Source organism: Sinocyclocheilus rhinocerous, unplaced genomic scaffold (genome assembly GCF_001515625.1).
Source record: "Sinocyclocheilus rhinocerous isolate Xijiao unplaced genomic scaffold, SAMN03320098_v1.1 scaffold1561, whole genome shotgun sequence".
Classification (NCBI taxonomy): domain Eukaryota; kingdom Metazoa; phylum Chordata; class Actinopteri; order Cypriniformes; family Cyprinidae; genus Sinocyclocheilus; species Sinocyclocheilus rhinocerous.
Window position 1 is genome coordinate 639,282 of NW_015652263.1, and position 13,308 is coordinate 652,589.

The window sequence follows — 13,308 nt, forward strand, 5'->3', positions numbered from 1 at the left end:
TAAAACACTAATGTTTATTAGTCATATAGTCAGGATTGAGTTTCACTTGAATTAATTAATAAGCTTTTTCATGCTGATATACTGTAGGAAAAAGAAACCTGCAAATGTAGGTCTATACACAGCATGCAGTAGGCTACAGTTATGTTGTCCATCAAATCCAAAACCGAATTCATGATAAGATCCACATTAATCTGATTTATAGTTAACACGAAAACACAAAGCACAGGACGTTAAAAAAGTACCTTGTGAAATTATTAAAATATATATTTTCTCAGACAAATAAATGTTTACAAATGAACTATACCAATTACACAACTGGATAGAAAATGGCAGAAAGCTTTGCTGACAATGCCTGATGTCACATTGAGACTCTCTGAAAGCGTGGGGGGTGAGCCAGTCAGTGCGAGATACTTACATATGAAATAGTCAATTTACAGTCATACTTTTACTCTCCTTTTGGCATAAAAAAATGTGTGACTTGTCCTGAAATTAAGGTAAATGATGCTTTCTACAACTTTAAGTCACCACAAAACAATATACTGTACTCTATAAGTCACAAAATGATAATGCACAATTTCAGGTTTGTTGTGAGCTAACCTTTGCACTCCATCAGAAGATGCACTATTCTGCTCACTACAGTGTCACTGCTAAACCTACCACACAGATTCAGTTGCTCTTTAATGAAATGATGGCAAGGCGGCTGAAGAAATCAAAAGCTGTTCAGACCTGCTCAAGCAGTACATTTTCAATTTTGCAAGTTGTTCTTTTTTGTAAATCAGTGCAGTTGACCAAGTGTTCACAAGAAAGGAGAGTGCACAAGCCAAGCTGTTGTTTTTTTTATTCTCTCCTTGACAAAATCTGTCTGCTCTGGGATCACTGTAGTGATTTCACCTATTGTTAATTGATCCCAGGTCATCTATTAGGGACAGACACTTTTACTCATGCTGTGCTTCCATAGGTGGTAATAAAGTAGACAGAGTTTCTATCCATATTCATATAGCATGTTGACACAGAGTAAATATTGCTGTTATTACCCACACACTTAATTACAATATCATAAGCACATACTGTTTTCACAATCAGGATTTTAAAGAACAGCATTTACAAAACTGATCCGAGTGAAAACTGAGAGAGAAGGAATAGGTAGTCTGGCCTAACAGCTTTTATACAGTAGACTGTAGACGATAGATGAGGATTTATGTTAAAATATAAACTGTACTTCACTTTAAACTATACTAGATGAACTATAATTTGTTTTATTTATTTTTTTGGGGTGAGAGAAACATGATTGTGATTCGTATGGTTATTTGGGTTTATAAAATGAACGAATGCTTATTGTCACCTCGTTTTTATGAAAGGTCAAGAATGAACATGCCTCCTCTCAAGTGTTGCATTATTGAAGTGGTTCTTAACAGTACATTATTCTGAAGTAAGAGATTATTTAGCTTTTGCTATATCATGGAGCTTGCGCTTTGGTTGATTTAAATGAAATGAAATGTGATTTGTTAGCTAATAATATCTAAAGCAGGCCTCTCACCTCATTTCAGAGCAGTTTATGACCTAAAAACGTGCCCATGCCTGCTTATTTCATGCAACATATTAATATATTTTAAGCTATATGCTTACAGTTTCACTGTAGATGAAAAAAGCATTAGGCTCCAATGACAAAACCCTCTTCTTTTTCACATTGGCAGCATCAATATTTTCAGACTACAGTTACAATGAAACATTTTTATGTTTACTAATAATATGTCACCTACTAGTTCACTTAAAGGCATTTGAAACTTAGGAAACAAAGGCTGTATACTATAAAATACTGTAAAGTAAGACAGCAAAGGTACATAATACAACAGCATGTTTACAAACAAAACAAAAAAGCACCTTTACAAATTAAAATAGACGTACAAGCCTAGTTATTTGTGGATTATGACTGTATTATCAAGCTTGAATACTGCCAATAATCTACCCACAGTGGTTTAGCAAAAAAAAAAAACCCCGAGCAGATAGAGAGATACGAATGGCTTTTAGTAGGAATGATTTTCCCTTATTTTGATTTCATAAAAGATTGTTCGTCTATAATTCAATCATCGGAATGCAGGACGTTAGTTACTTGACAAGGCACTATTTTTTTGCTATTGAGTTGCCGTCAAAGGGGCGGGACAGCAGTCTGGGTACTTCACAGAGAGAAGCACATACGAATAATGGAAGTACACAGAGTGGGCGAGATTTTATCTTGAGGAGGAACAGAAAAAGAGGGGGAGATAGAATTAAAGATGTAACCAGTGGATTTAGGACTGCATCTCTGCACGGAGCATCCAGGGAAACCAGCAACAGAACAGCAACCTGCTATAACAGAAACGGATCATGAATGTAAAATGCTGTAAAATCTTGCATCACAGGATACATTATAGATTCCCAGCTGCAGCCAAACGGATGTGTTATTTATGGGACAGAAGCATACCTGGATATGGAACTTTCAGATGTTATGTCTTTTGGAGAACGGATCGCATTAAAATTACGCTTCGGCTGGGACACTGTATAGGAGGATGAACACAGACAAATATTATAACCATGCAGCTGAGGCTGCCATGTGAGACTGTGTTGTTCATTCATATTGTATTATACATATTGTATAATAAATGTCATATATTTCTGTTCTTTGCTACATGCAATAATCCAGCTGAATTTTAAACTTTAGACGGGAAAAGTACTTATTGCTAATGCTATTACATATTATGGACAGTAGGTGTCACTGTATTCCTAACCAACAAGATACACACAAGACGGAGCACTAACTGTGAGCTAATGTTGTTTATTCATACAAATGCACACACTCTGATTGTGAAGCAGTGTTGCTTTAAAAACAGGCAAAGAAAAGAAGAACATGCTCTTATCGTTGTACTTACTAGTCACCTGGTGGACTTTCTTCACTAGTGTCCCATCACCCTGAGGATCTTTGGGCCCTGCAATTCTGCAAGATAAAAAAATCAAATTATACTGTTGATGTCTTTTTGGAGAATTAATCTGTACAACAAAATGATTTAAATATACATTTTACTAAATGTCTCTGTTTTTTACCTTATAATAGATGGTTTTACAAAGACTTCATAGCGTAGATGGTATTTTAGCACATTTAATTAGGACTCAACCCCTAACATCAGGGTGACCATTCGTGCCATTTTCCCCGGACGCGTCCTGGCCAGGCTTTCTATATTGCTTTGATTCAAAGTACCTCGACAGCATTTCGAAAACACAAGGAACCGATGGCATACACCGATCGGTCTGCACACGCAAACAAAGCCAAACCCTAGATATTTTAGGCAATATAGAAATCCTGGCCAGGACGCGTCCGGGGAAAATGGCACATATGGTCACCCTACCTAACATTGTTCTGGTACTTTTTCGTTATCCCTTCATAAACAGTGAAACATTACTGCAAATGTGTTTGCTATTCAGTAATAAAAGCTAAATGAAAGGCATGGTGTGCTCATATTCTATAACCAAAGCAGTAAAACATATCCCTATTTACTATAACCCAAGTTGTGTATCTGTAAAACATTTTTTTTCTGTTACATGTTGAAGATTTTACCTCTGAACACGGGATGGTGGTGCAAAAACCCCATATTTGGGCAGACAGTGGAAGTAACGCACACCAAATACACTGCCATCATGCTTTCCAGTGGGCTGTTCCAACTCCACACCAAACCAATATCCTGATCACAAGAATCCACACACACAATTCTAAATACTTGCTGCACATTATTGTACTTATATGTGATTTCATATTAATTATAAGAGAAGTGCAAATCATCATGTCAGGCTTATTCTTATATCATTATATTATACCATTATCTCAGACCTTCGCTTAGACATACCAGGAGCAAAGTCTGTCTTGCCAAAAAAGCGGACAATCCCTTGCTTTTGGCCTGCCACCAACACGTGATCCCCAACTTCAACCTTGACTCCATCAGGATCCAAACTGACCCCGGACAAAGACTTTTTTCTTGGGGCTGGTGGAGAAGCAAAGCAAATGTGGAACTTAGATGACAAACTTCAGATATACACTAGTCTTTTATGCACACCAAGGCTTATAGGCTTACATTCGATCAAAAATGCAGTACAAAACTGTAATATAGTGAAATATTACCGGTATTACAATTTAAAGGAACTGTTTTCTATCTTAATAGAAAATTCAGAATATTAGAATAATTTCTGAAGGATCATGTGTCACTGAAGACTATTAATGGCTGCTAAAAAATCAGCTTTGTCATCAAAAAAATTAATTACATTTTATAATAAATTCCAATTGAAAACTGAATTGAAGTTCTTTTGAATTGTAATAATATTACTGGTAATATTCAGGGGCACCGTAACGGGGGGAAGGTTAGGGCGATTCCATAATCGCCCCTGTTAATATTACTGTTAATCAAATAAATGCAGCCTTGGTAAACATAACAGACTTATTTTAAGTGGTCACACATTAACTTGGGTCTAAACACTGATTCGATGACAATTTAATAGAAGATGAACACTGAACAACACAGAATTCAAATCACACATATAAAATAGATAGTTGTTAGATATATAGATGTTATCACTCACTCTTTTCACGGTCTTTCTCTTTTTTCTCTTTCTTAATCTTGCCGGTTACACGAGACAAATCCATGCGAGGGGTTTTTGGCGTGGAGGTGACTGAAGAGGGGGTCTGCTCAAGAGCTTTGCTGATTTTTGACACAGGGGCGAAGATGCCTGAAGAATAGATGTGTACACCAAATATTAAACTCTAGAAATCAGATTATTTCATCCAAATACTGTAATCAGATCTGTCGTCATTACAATAATTATAAAACAACTTTTCGAATACAGAAATGAAGAGAACACACCTTGTTTTGGGGGGCAGTTAAAATAGCGGATACCACCCACACTCCCGTCGTTCTTGCCCTCCGGCTCGTCCAGCTCAATACCAACCCACTGCCCACTAGCAAACTCAGTGGTGCCGCAGAAACGGAGGGTGCCAGCCTGCAGAAAAGAGGCATTGTGTTTTATTTATATATCCTATCTTCTCCTAGGTGCTTCAGACACTGCAAAGTCTTTAAACACACAGACTCTCCTAATCTCACCTTTGTGTCGTCCAGCACCACACGGTCCCCTAGTTTGAGGCCCAGGGAGGAAAGCATGAGGTTGCCGGGGATGTTGTCATAGTTGGGCAGGGTGGCGCGGGGCAGGTTACAGCTGAGCGGCACTGCGTCCAGCAGCAACTGTTTCAGCTCTTTAGCCACCATGGCGGCCTCAGCTTTATCCAGACTCATGTCCATGGGGTCAGGAACAACCTCAGCAGGGTCTTGACCCTTATCATTCTGTAATATGCAGAGAGTTTATCTGTTAGTGATAGTCCAATCAGGCCACTATTTATAATTTTGAGATTACATTGCCTACTGGGTCGATAACAAAAGTCAGAGTGCAGTTTTTCGTAATTTTTTTAGTAAATATACACTATTGTTCAACAGTTTGGTGTCAATAAGTTATCAATAAGTGGGGTCAAAAAATTTGAAAGAAATTAAAACTTGTATTCAACAAGGATGCATAAATTTGATCAAAAGTGACAGTAAAGACATTTATAATGTTACAAAAGTTTTCTGTTTCAAATAAATGCTGTTCTTTTGAACTTTCTATTCATCATAGAATCCGAAATTTTTTTTCCACAAAATAAATATTAGGCAGCAAAATTGTTTTTAACATCGATGATAAGAAATGTTTCTTAAGCACCAATTCAGCATATCAGAATGATTTCTGACCATGTGACATTGTAGACTGGAGTAATGACTGCTGAAAATTCAGCTTTGCCATCACAGGAGTAAATGACATTTCAAAATGTATTCAAATAGAAAATAGATATTTAAAATGTAATAATATTTCACAACATTATACTGTATTTTTATCAAATAAATGCAGCCATGGTTAGCCACGAGACTTCTTTCAAAAACATTAGAAAATCTTACCAACCCCCATTCAACTTTTGAATGGTAGAATATATTTGTGAATCTTATTTTATATATACAGTGTGTCCATTTAAAATGATCTGGTTACTGATGAGAGTATTCTGAAAACAGACCAACGAAGACATCTGAAACACTCATTCAAAATGAACGAAGCCAATTAGGCTGATTAGCTCAAGTGAAGTATAAATCATTATGCTCACTCTGACAGTAGGGTTGGCTCCATGCTCCAGCAGACACTTGACAGCACCGAGACAGAGGTTGGAGGCGGCGATGTGCAGGGCTGTGCCATGATAAAAGTCACTGCAGGTGGAGTTGAGCACTGTGTGGAGAGAAGAGCGACAGATATGTTGAAGGACACCCTACTTTATTAGTGGAATATGTAATGAGAGGCCAAATACTCATTAGCCACTTCATCATTTGCTTGTGCATGATACCTGACATTTTCTAAATGACTAAACTACTTTGCATTTTCTACCTCAGCTTGTGTGTGAGAATGTGGCTAGATTGTTTCAAAAAGCATCTGGCTTACTGAAAAGTTCAGATGCCGTCATGAATACAAACACTGTTTGCTTTGGAAATTCACCTTTAGGCTTGGAGGCTTTGAGCAGAACACGAATCAGTTCTGGCACATCGAAGTAAGCCGCATAATGGAGGGCGTTCATGTTGGTCCAACGACTGCGCAGACTCACATCAGCTCCCAGAGCTATCAGCTGACTGGACAGCCGGAGCGCTGCCTGAGGATCACCTGAAAGGAAAACACATGGTTAACTATAGCAACGGTCACGTGCTGCAGGCTAGATTTGCTTTAATTATGTTGGCAAGAGTGCAATGCACAGCAAGGTTAGAGCTATTAACGGAGTTAGAATTAGAAGCTGTTCAACTTTAATGACCTCAATTACAGAGAAATGTCAGATTTGGATTGTGGATTGCAAGGCAAGTCATGGCAAAGACCTCCAACCGTCAACTCCAGTGTCACTCACCCACTCCGTGAGCTCCTGCTTTGCAGCAGTAGTGGAGAAGAGTCATATCCGTCAGGCCGTCACGGTCATTCACATGGCAACCTCGCTTTAATATCTGAAAGTGACAGAGCTGATCAACATATGATGAACTTCCATGCAACTGGAAGCCGATTAATAACTAATGCAGACTTGCAGGCAATTACGGTCATGGCCACTTTCAAAGCTGGATGAGAGCCGTATTAGTGAGATGCACTCTAATGATGAAAAATTAAGCCAAATAATATTGATGATATGTGATAGAAAGAAGCCTTATTGCTGAGTCATCCTTAACGTCACATTTTCTTAATATATAGCATCCATTTTGTGGAAAACTTGGAGCTGATATGCAAGAATCCCATTGAACAGAGTGCAGTATTATTGAAAATGAACACATGTCCATTTACACACCATGCCAAAAGACATCAAAAAGATTTGTGTGCAAGTAAAAAATATGAAAAATGCCATCTATCCTAAATTATGTATCTGAAATTATGTTTTAAAAATCTTCACAATTTTGATCCTCTACCTGTGATTTCCCTGCAGAAAAATATAACTCAAAAATTGATTTTCTGTTTTTTCTCTGACACCAGTGAAATCAGCATAAAAGAGGTACAAGGCTAGTTTAAGCTAGTCTTGTTAGGAAGGTCGTGAAAACTTTTAACCTTCTGAAATTATGAAACCCTTTACTTTGATTACACATCACATGTCAGACCCACAAGCCTGACCCACTGGTGGGCAGTGAGAGTTCTTCTTCACCGAGACCTGACAGGTAGAGCTGATTTAGGGCAGGACTCAATGTAGAGATCAGTCAAATGTAGGAGGCTTATTGCCACTGCCATCAATCCCTGCAGCTCCAGTTCCTCTAGGGACACCTATCTACAGCAAGACACCTCCTTATCCATTACTCATACATCTTTACAACCACACTCAATGGTGTGCATATGAACATGAGTGTTTACAAGTGCTTACAAAGACTTCAATTAATGTTAGTCAATTTGAATAAAAAATGTGTAAATGAACATTGTGACCCTTTCTCAGTACAACATGTGTAAAATCAATTCAATCGGCTGACATTTATTTTCCTGTACTGCAATCAAATCACTTTGGCAAAAGTTAATATAGAGCTTAATGTAAATGTGACAATATAACATCTTGTTCTAAGCATCTAAACTTTGCACTCCAGTGTGTAAATGATTCAAAAAAGAAAGATGAAAAAAAGAAAGCTGAGAAACATTTGGAAAAAAAACTCTCACAAAGAGTGAAGAGGACAAAAGTCTTCAACAAGTTTAAGCACAACCCATGGATTAGAAACCAGACTCTTTATCATCAGTTTATCAATTACACAAAAATACCCGCAGCTGGATAGAAATTCAATATGTATCTACAAATGGCATTTATTCATGGTTCACTGTCTTCATTCATTAAAGGGATAGTTCACCCATTGCACACAAAAAGTATTCTCGTAGCTTCATAAAATTATGGTTGAACCACTCATGTCACATGGACTATTTTAACGATGTCCTTACCTTTCTGGGCCTTGAACATGGTAGTTGCATTGCTGTATATAAAGGGCCAGAAAGCTCTCGTATTTTATCAAAAATATCTTAATTAGGTTTCTGAAGATGAACGAAGGTCTTACAGGTTTGGAACTTCAAAAAAGAAAGATGAAAAAAAGAAAGCTGAGAAACATTTGGAAAAAAAACTCTCACAAAGAGTGAAGAGGACAAAAGTCTTCAACAAGTTTAAGCACAACCCATGGATTAGAAACCAGACTCTTTATCATCAGTTTATCAATTACACAAAAATACCCGCAGCTGGATAGAAATTCAATATGTATCTACAAATGGCATTTATTCATGGTTCACTGTCTTCATTCATTAAAGGGATAGTTCACCCATTGCACACAAAAAGTATTCTCGTAGCTTCATAAAATTATGGTTGAACCACTCATGTCACATGGACTATTTTAACGATGTCCTTACCTTTCTGGGCCTTGAACATGGTAGTTGCATTGCTGTATATAAAGGGCCAGAAAGCTCTCGTATTTTATCAAAAATATCTTAATTAGGTTTCTGAAGATGAACGAAGGTCTTACAGGTTTGGAACAACATGAGGGTGAGTAATTAATGACAGAATTTTCATTTTTGGGTGAACTATCCCTTTAAGTAAAATAAATACGTTTTGTTAGTTGCCCACATATTCAGGACGTTTCCTGTCTATACTACTGACAACTCCAAAGAAATACTACCTCATTGCCTATGACGTCAATCTTGTGTTGAACTTGTGGAACCCATTGGCGGATAATGGCAAACAGTTCTGGGATTGTGGTCCGAGGGTCTGTCAGAATCTCCATGCAGGCCGGATCATTTGGATCAAAGAAGGTAAACGCTTTAATAGAAGCAAACAAAATGCAAGATAATAAATAAAGGGATTTATTACAACAGCCAATAAAATTACCACTACATTATGCTGTGGAATTTTATTAACTTGTAGCTCAGGATTTCTTCTTGTTCTCTGTAATATATTTGGGTAGATCTGACTGCTAGGATGAGGAACCCACCATAGTCCTTGGGCAGTGGAGCCTGTGCAGATGTATGCACTATGGGTTTCTTGCGGGGTTCATGAGCAGGGCTGATGAACTCAGAGGCCGGCTGGGCCTCTTCCACCTCAGAAGTTTCCTCTTTAGTCATTCTGCTTATGTGTTTGGGCCTGTACATTAAAAATGCATAGTTAAAAATAACAATACAGAGTGCAATTTCATAACTTTTATAGACATTGGATAGAACAGTGCTCATAAAATGTGTACAAGAAAATCAACCCAGCAATGATAACTGATTTATTTCTTGATTTTCATAATTTTGTCCACTAAAAATCACACTGGTTTGGTTCTCTTGGTTATTTTGGTCCACACCAAAAAAGAAAATGATACTTAGGTATGCTTAGCGTTCACGCTGTCATTTTTAATACCTAACCTAAAGATACAAAACAAAAGGCATAAAGATACAGTCACAACCTAATTGGACAGCTTTTATGATTTTTTGTGAACTTACCGAACATCCAAATCAATGCTGTGTGCAAGCACACGCTCACTGCATGTGTGTACATATGGTGGTATTTTTACCAGCTGATGAAGAGCTTATAAAATGTGTAAAGCATTTAAAACAATGCCATGATGCCTGTACTGAACTATAGTGTGCAACATACAACCAGGTCACATCTTGTGACATCAGGTTCGCTAGATGTCTTTGGTCTATGTTGCACTCATATATCAGTCAAACTGCACCAGAGATTTGAAAGCAGGTTCGAGTTAGGTGCTCACCAAGGTTTGGATGGCAGCGTTCATCCTTATTCAAATGAACTGCACTAACAGAGCAATTGCACCGGAGTTCATTTTAATCAAACCAAAGCAGCCACCTGTAAACACACCCTAAAGGAACCGAGCCTTCATTGACACTCTCAATATTCTTTTTGTTTGATCACTCCTCAAAAACACAAGTGAGTATACATGATATGAGACGTATGATCATGAACCTCTACGCCACAGTTATTCCTCCCAGCGAGGCTCTAAGTTTAGTACGGAGTCTGGCAGAGAGGATGAGTGACTCACTGCTTCCAGCACTGTCTGTTGGAACAGAGGAGAGACCGGACCTCACAAGCCACTGCGCCATCTTACTGGAGATCCATGCTGAATATAAGTCATTGCAATTTACTTTGATGTCTTAGATTCCCGTAACTGTATTCTGCTCAATCAGCCATCAAAATAACATTCAGGGAATTAACCAGAGAATGCTAGACTTAGCCCAACACTATGTCACACAGTACATTGTTTTATCTTTTGGAAGTTACCCCAAATATTTGGAAAGCAGACCATGACATGTAGTATTTTTCATGCAACTGATATATTTTATGGTTTTTAACATCAGTATGCCTGCAATCTATGTGACCAAAGAGAATATTGAAAATACACTGCATTTCAAGTTCATGTTATTTTAGGGTGACCATACGTGCCATTTTCCCAGGACGCGTCCTGGCCAGGATTTCTATATTGCCTAAAATATCTAGGTTTTGGCTTTGTTTGCGTGTGCAGACCGCAACTTAACTACCACTGACGTATAATAAAATCTAAATACTTATTAATGGGGTACCTTCAAAAGCCCATTAATCATGTTCTTATATGATAGATTTTACTCCTCCACTGAGTTTAGATTTTGTTCTGTAAAAACATATTTTCTATGATTAATTTATCAGATCTTATTGAGCTTTTATTGTGATTCCTTATTGCCTATTTCACGAAATGCCCAGACATTCTGATCTATTCTGAATACTATTTCATCAAAACAAAGATCAAAGTGAATATGAGCTTCAATATCACTTGCTCTTTTAAATAATATATTATGTATTCCTTCAAAGGTTTTTAATTGCTTCTGGAATAAGCTCACACATTAGCTGTTTGTGGTAGTGCTTTCAATGTCCTTCTATTGCATCAGACTGTGGGAGACAGGATGGTGTTTATTCACTATAAAGATGTCAATTTAACAAATAGACCACATGGTAACAGATTTTACCTCTTGTAATGATAACTGACACTTCAATCAGATTTCAAAACTTTTTGAAAATGCTTGGAAAGGTGAATTTCCATAATGGCTGCAAGGTTAAGAGTTAAAGTTTGTTCTACTGCAAAAATGGAAAATAGGTCTACCAAGAAGACAATAAAATGCAACCACATAATAATATTTCATAACAGTCAAGTATACATAAACTGCAAATTATGCTAATATCTGTGTACAGTTGAATCGTTAATTTTATAGAAAAAATTGAATAAATAACAGCATAATAAAAGATTAATATAATTTAAAGATATCTAAACTGCTTGACTGCTGAATATTTAATTTGTATTTTACTCCTGTGCTTTCTACCAAAAAGGGGCGTAATTCAGAAATGGATCGTGCACAAATGAAATCGACACAGTCTTCAATCCCTTAATATTATTGATTAAATCGTCGATAAATAAATCAAAATTATCTCAAATCTGTATCTCGCGTCTAAATATATAAAAACAGACGCAGTGTGTTCTCGTATTGCCTTATTAGGCATGTCAGTCTTGCCTTGTGTCAACAAGAAAACATGGACGCTCCGTCACGCAGCACATGAAAAACAAAGCAGGCTGTTTTTCTCACGCGGAAAAACACGATGGCCAGCTATATTTTGCGAAGATTTCAGATACTTGATACAGCGAAATTATAGCCTTCTTACCTGATAACAAGCCTCAAAATCGCGATTTCTCTTCCACTCTTTTGTCAGTCGTTGTTGTGCTATGGAGGATGGAGAGGATGCTGCGCCTTGTTCTTCTCTCTGCCTGCGTCACGGCTGTGACTCACGGCTGGACCACTCTCCTCTCCGCATCTCCTCAACCGAACTTGATGCTCATTCTAGAACTTGCTACTTGAGGCTTAAACTTTTTTCCCCTCACAGTTGTTAAAAGATAACATTGACACTGACAAATGTATTATACGTTGTCACAGCTGGCTTGGTGCTGTTATTGCTGTGGAAGAGTCAAAGAAAGCAGAGCAGCATTGGGCAGCTGCCTCCAGGACCAACTCCATATCCACTGCTGGGAAATATACTTCAAATTGATGTCAAGGAACCATACAAGTATTACCTAAAGGTCAGTATTTAATATACAATAACTCTGTTATATAATTAGCAGGTGTTTCTGCTTGGATGGTTGTTGGGATATGCATTTTAACTCATTAGGTTGGAAAAAAATCATTATATAAATAAATAAATAAATTAATTAATTACCCAGAAAATTTTAAAATGTAGGTGAGATTCTCAATCTTTCTCGCCAGACAGTATTAAAGATGCAATGTATAGGGCTGAATATTATACAAAGGCTCCCTTTACTGCTGTCGTTCAAAGATGAATTGTGCTTTTGCTTTTTTTGCCCTCTGACTTGCTGACTACAGCACATTATAACTCATACTATATCTGTACCACTTATAAATAAGTATACATTTGCATAAAGATTATTCATGGTTATTCATCGGTTCTTGCTGTTCTTCCCTTAGCTGAGTAAGAAGTATGGCTCTGTATTCACTATCTGGTTGGCAAACAGTCCTGTGGTGATCATTTCTGGATATCAAGCCCTAAAGGATACTATGATTGGTCTTGGTGAAGAATTCAGCGGCAGGGCCACCTATCCCCTGTTGATGAAGATCACACTTGGATATGGTAGGTTCTCTAGACCATTGTTAATCTTTACACTTTAATTAGTATTTTTGGGAGTTGGAGAGAGCAGGGAGTTGGAAAAA

General features: G+C 37.5%; 1 protein-coding gene and 1 pseudogene across 2 annotated transcripts; one reads left to right on the plus strand and one right to left on the minus strand.

Annotated features, from left to right (window-relative positions):
* On the minus strand, positions 1-12,423 carry clip3 (CAP-GLY domain containing linker protein 3). Of its 2 annotated transcripts, none has more exons than XM_016519960.1 (14): positions 12,251-12,423; positions 9,558-9,706; positions 9,246-9,385; positions 6,980-7,073; positions 6,583-6,744; positions 6,200-6,318; positions 5,121-5,357; positions 4,884-5,019; positions 4,603-4,749; positions 3,876-4,010; positions 3,590-3,713; positions 2,907-2,971; positions 2,462-2,534; positions 1-2,343 (listed from the first exon to the last, which is right to left on the minus strand). In XM_016519960.1, exons 2-14 carry the CDS (start codon positions 9,685-9,687, stop codon positions 2,289-2,291), a joined length of 1,617 nt encoding a protein of 538 aa, XP_016375446.1. In that variant the 5' UTR covers positions 9,688-9,706; positions 12,251-12,423; the 3' UTR covers positions 1-2,288. The 2 variants fall into 2 exon arrangements, with proteins under 2 accessions (XP_016375446.1, XP_016375445.1); XM_016519959.1 differs by having other exon boundaries at positions 1-2,346; positions 12,251-12,422.
* The window catches only part of LOC107714158 (cytochrome P450 2M1-like), a 6,157-nt pseudogene continuing 3,371 nt past the window's right edge, over positions 10,523-13,308 (plus strand).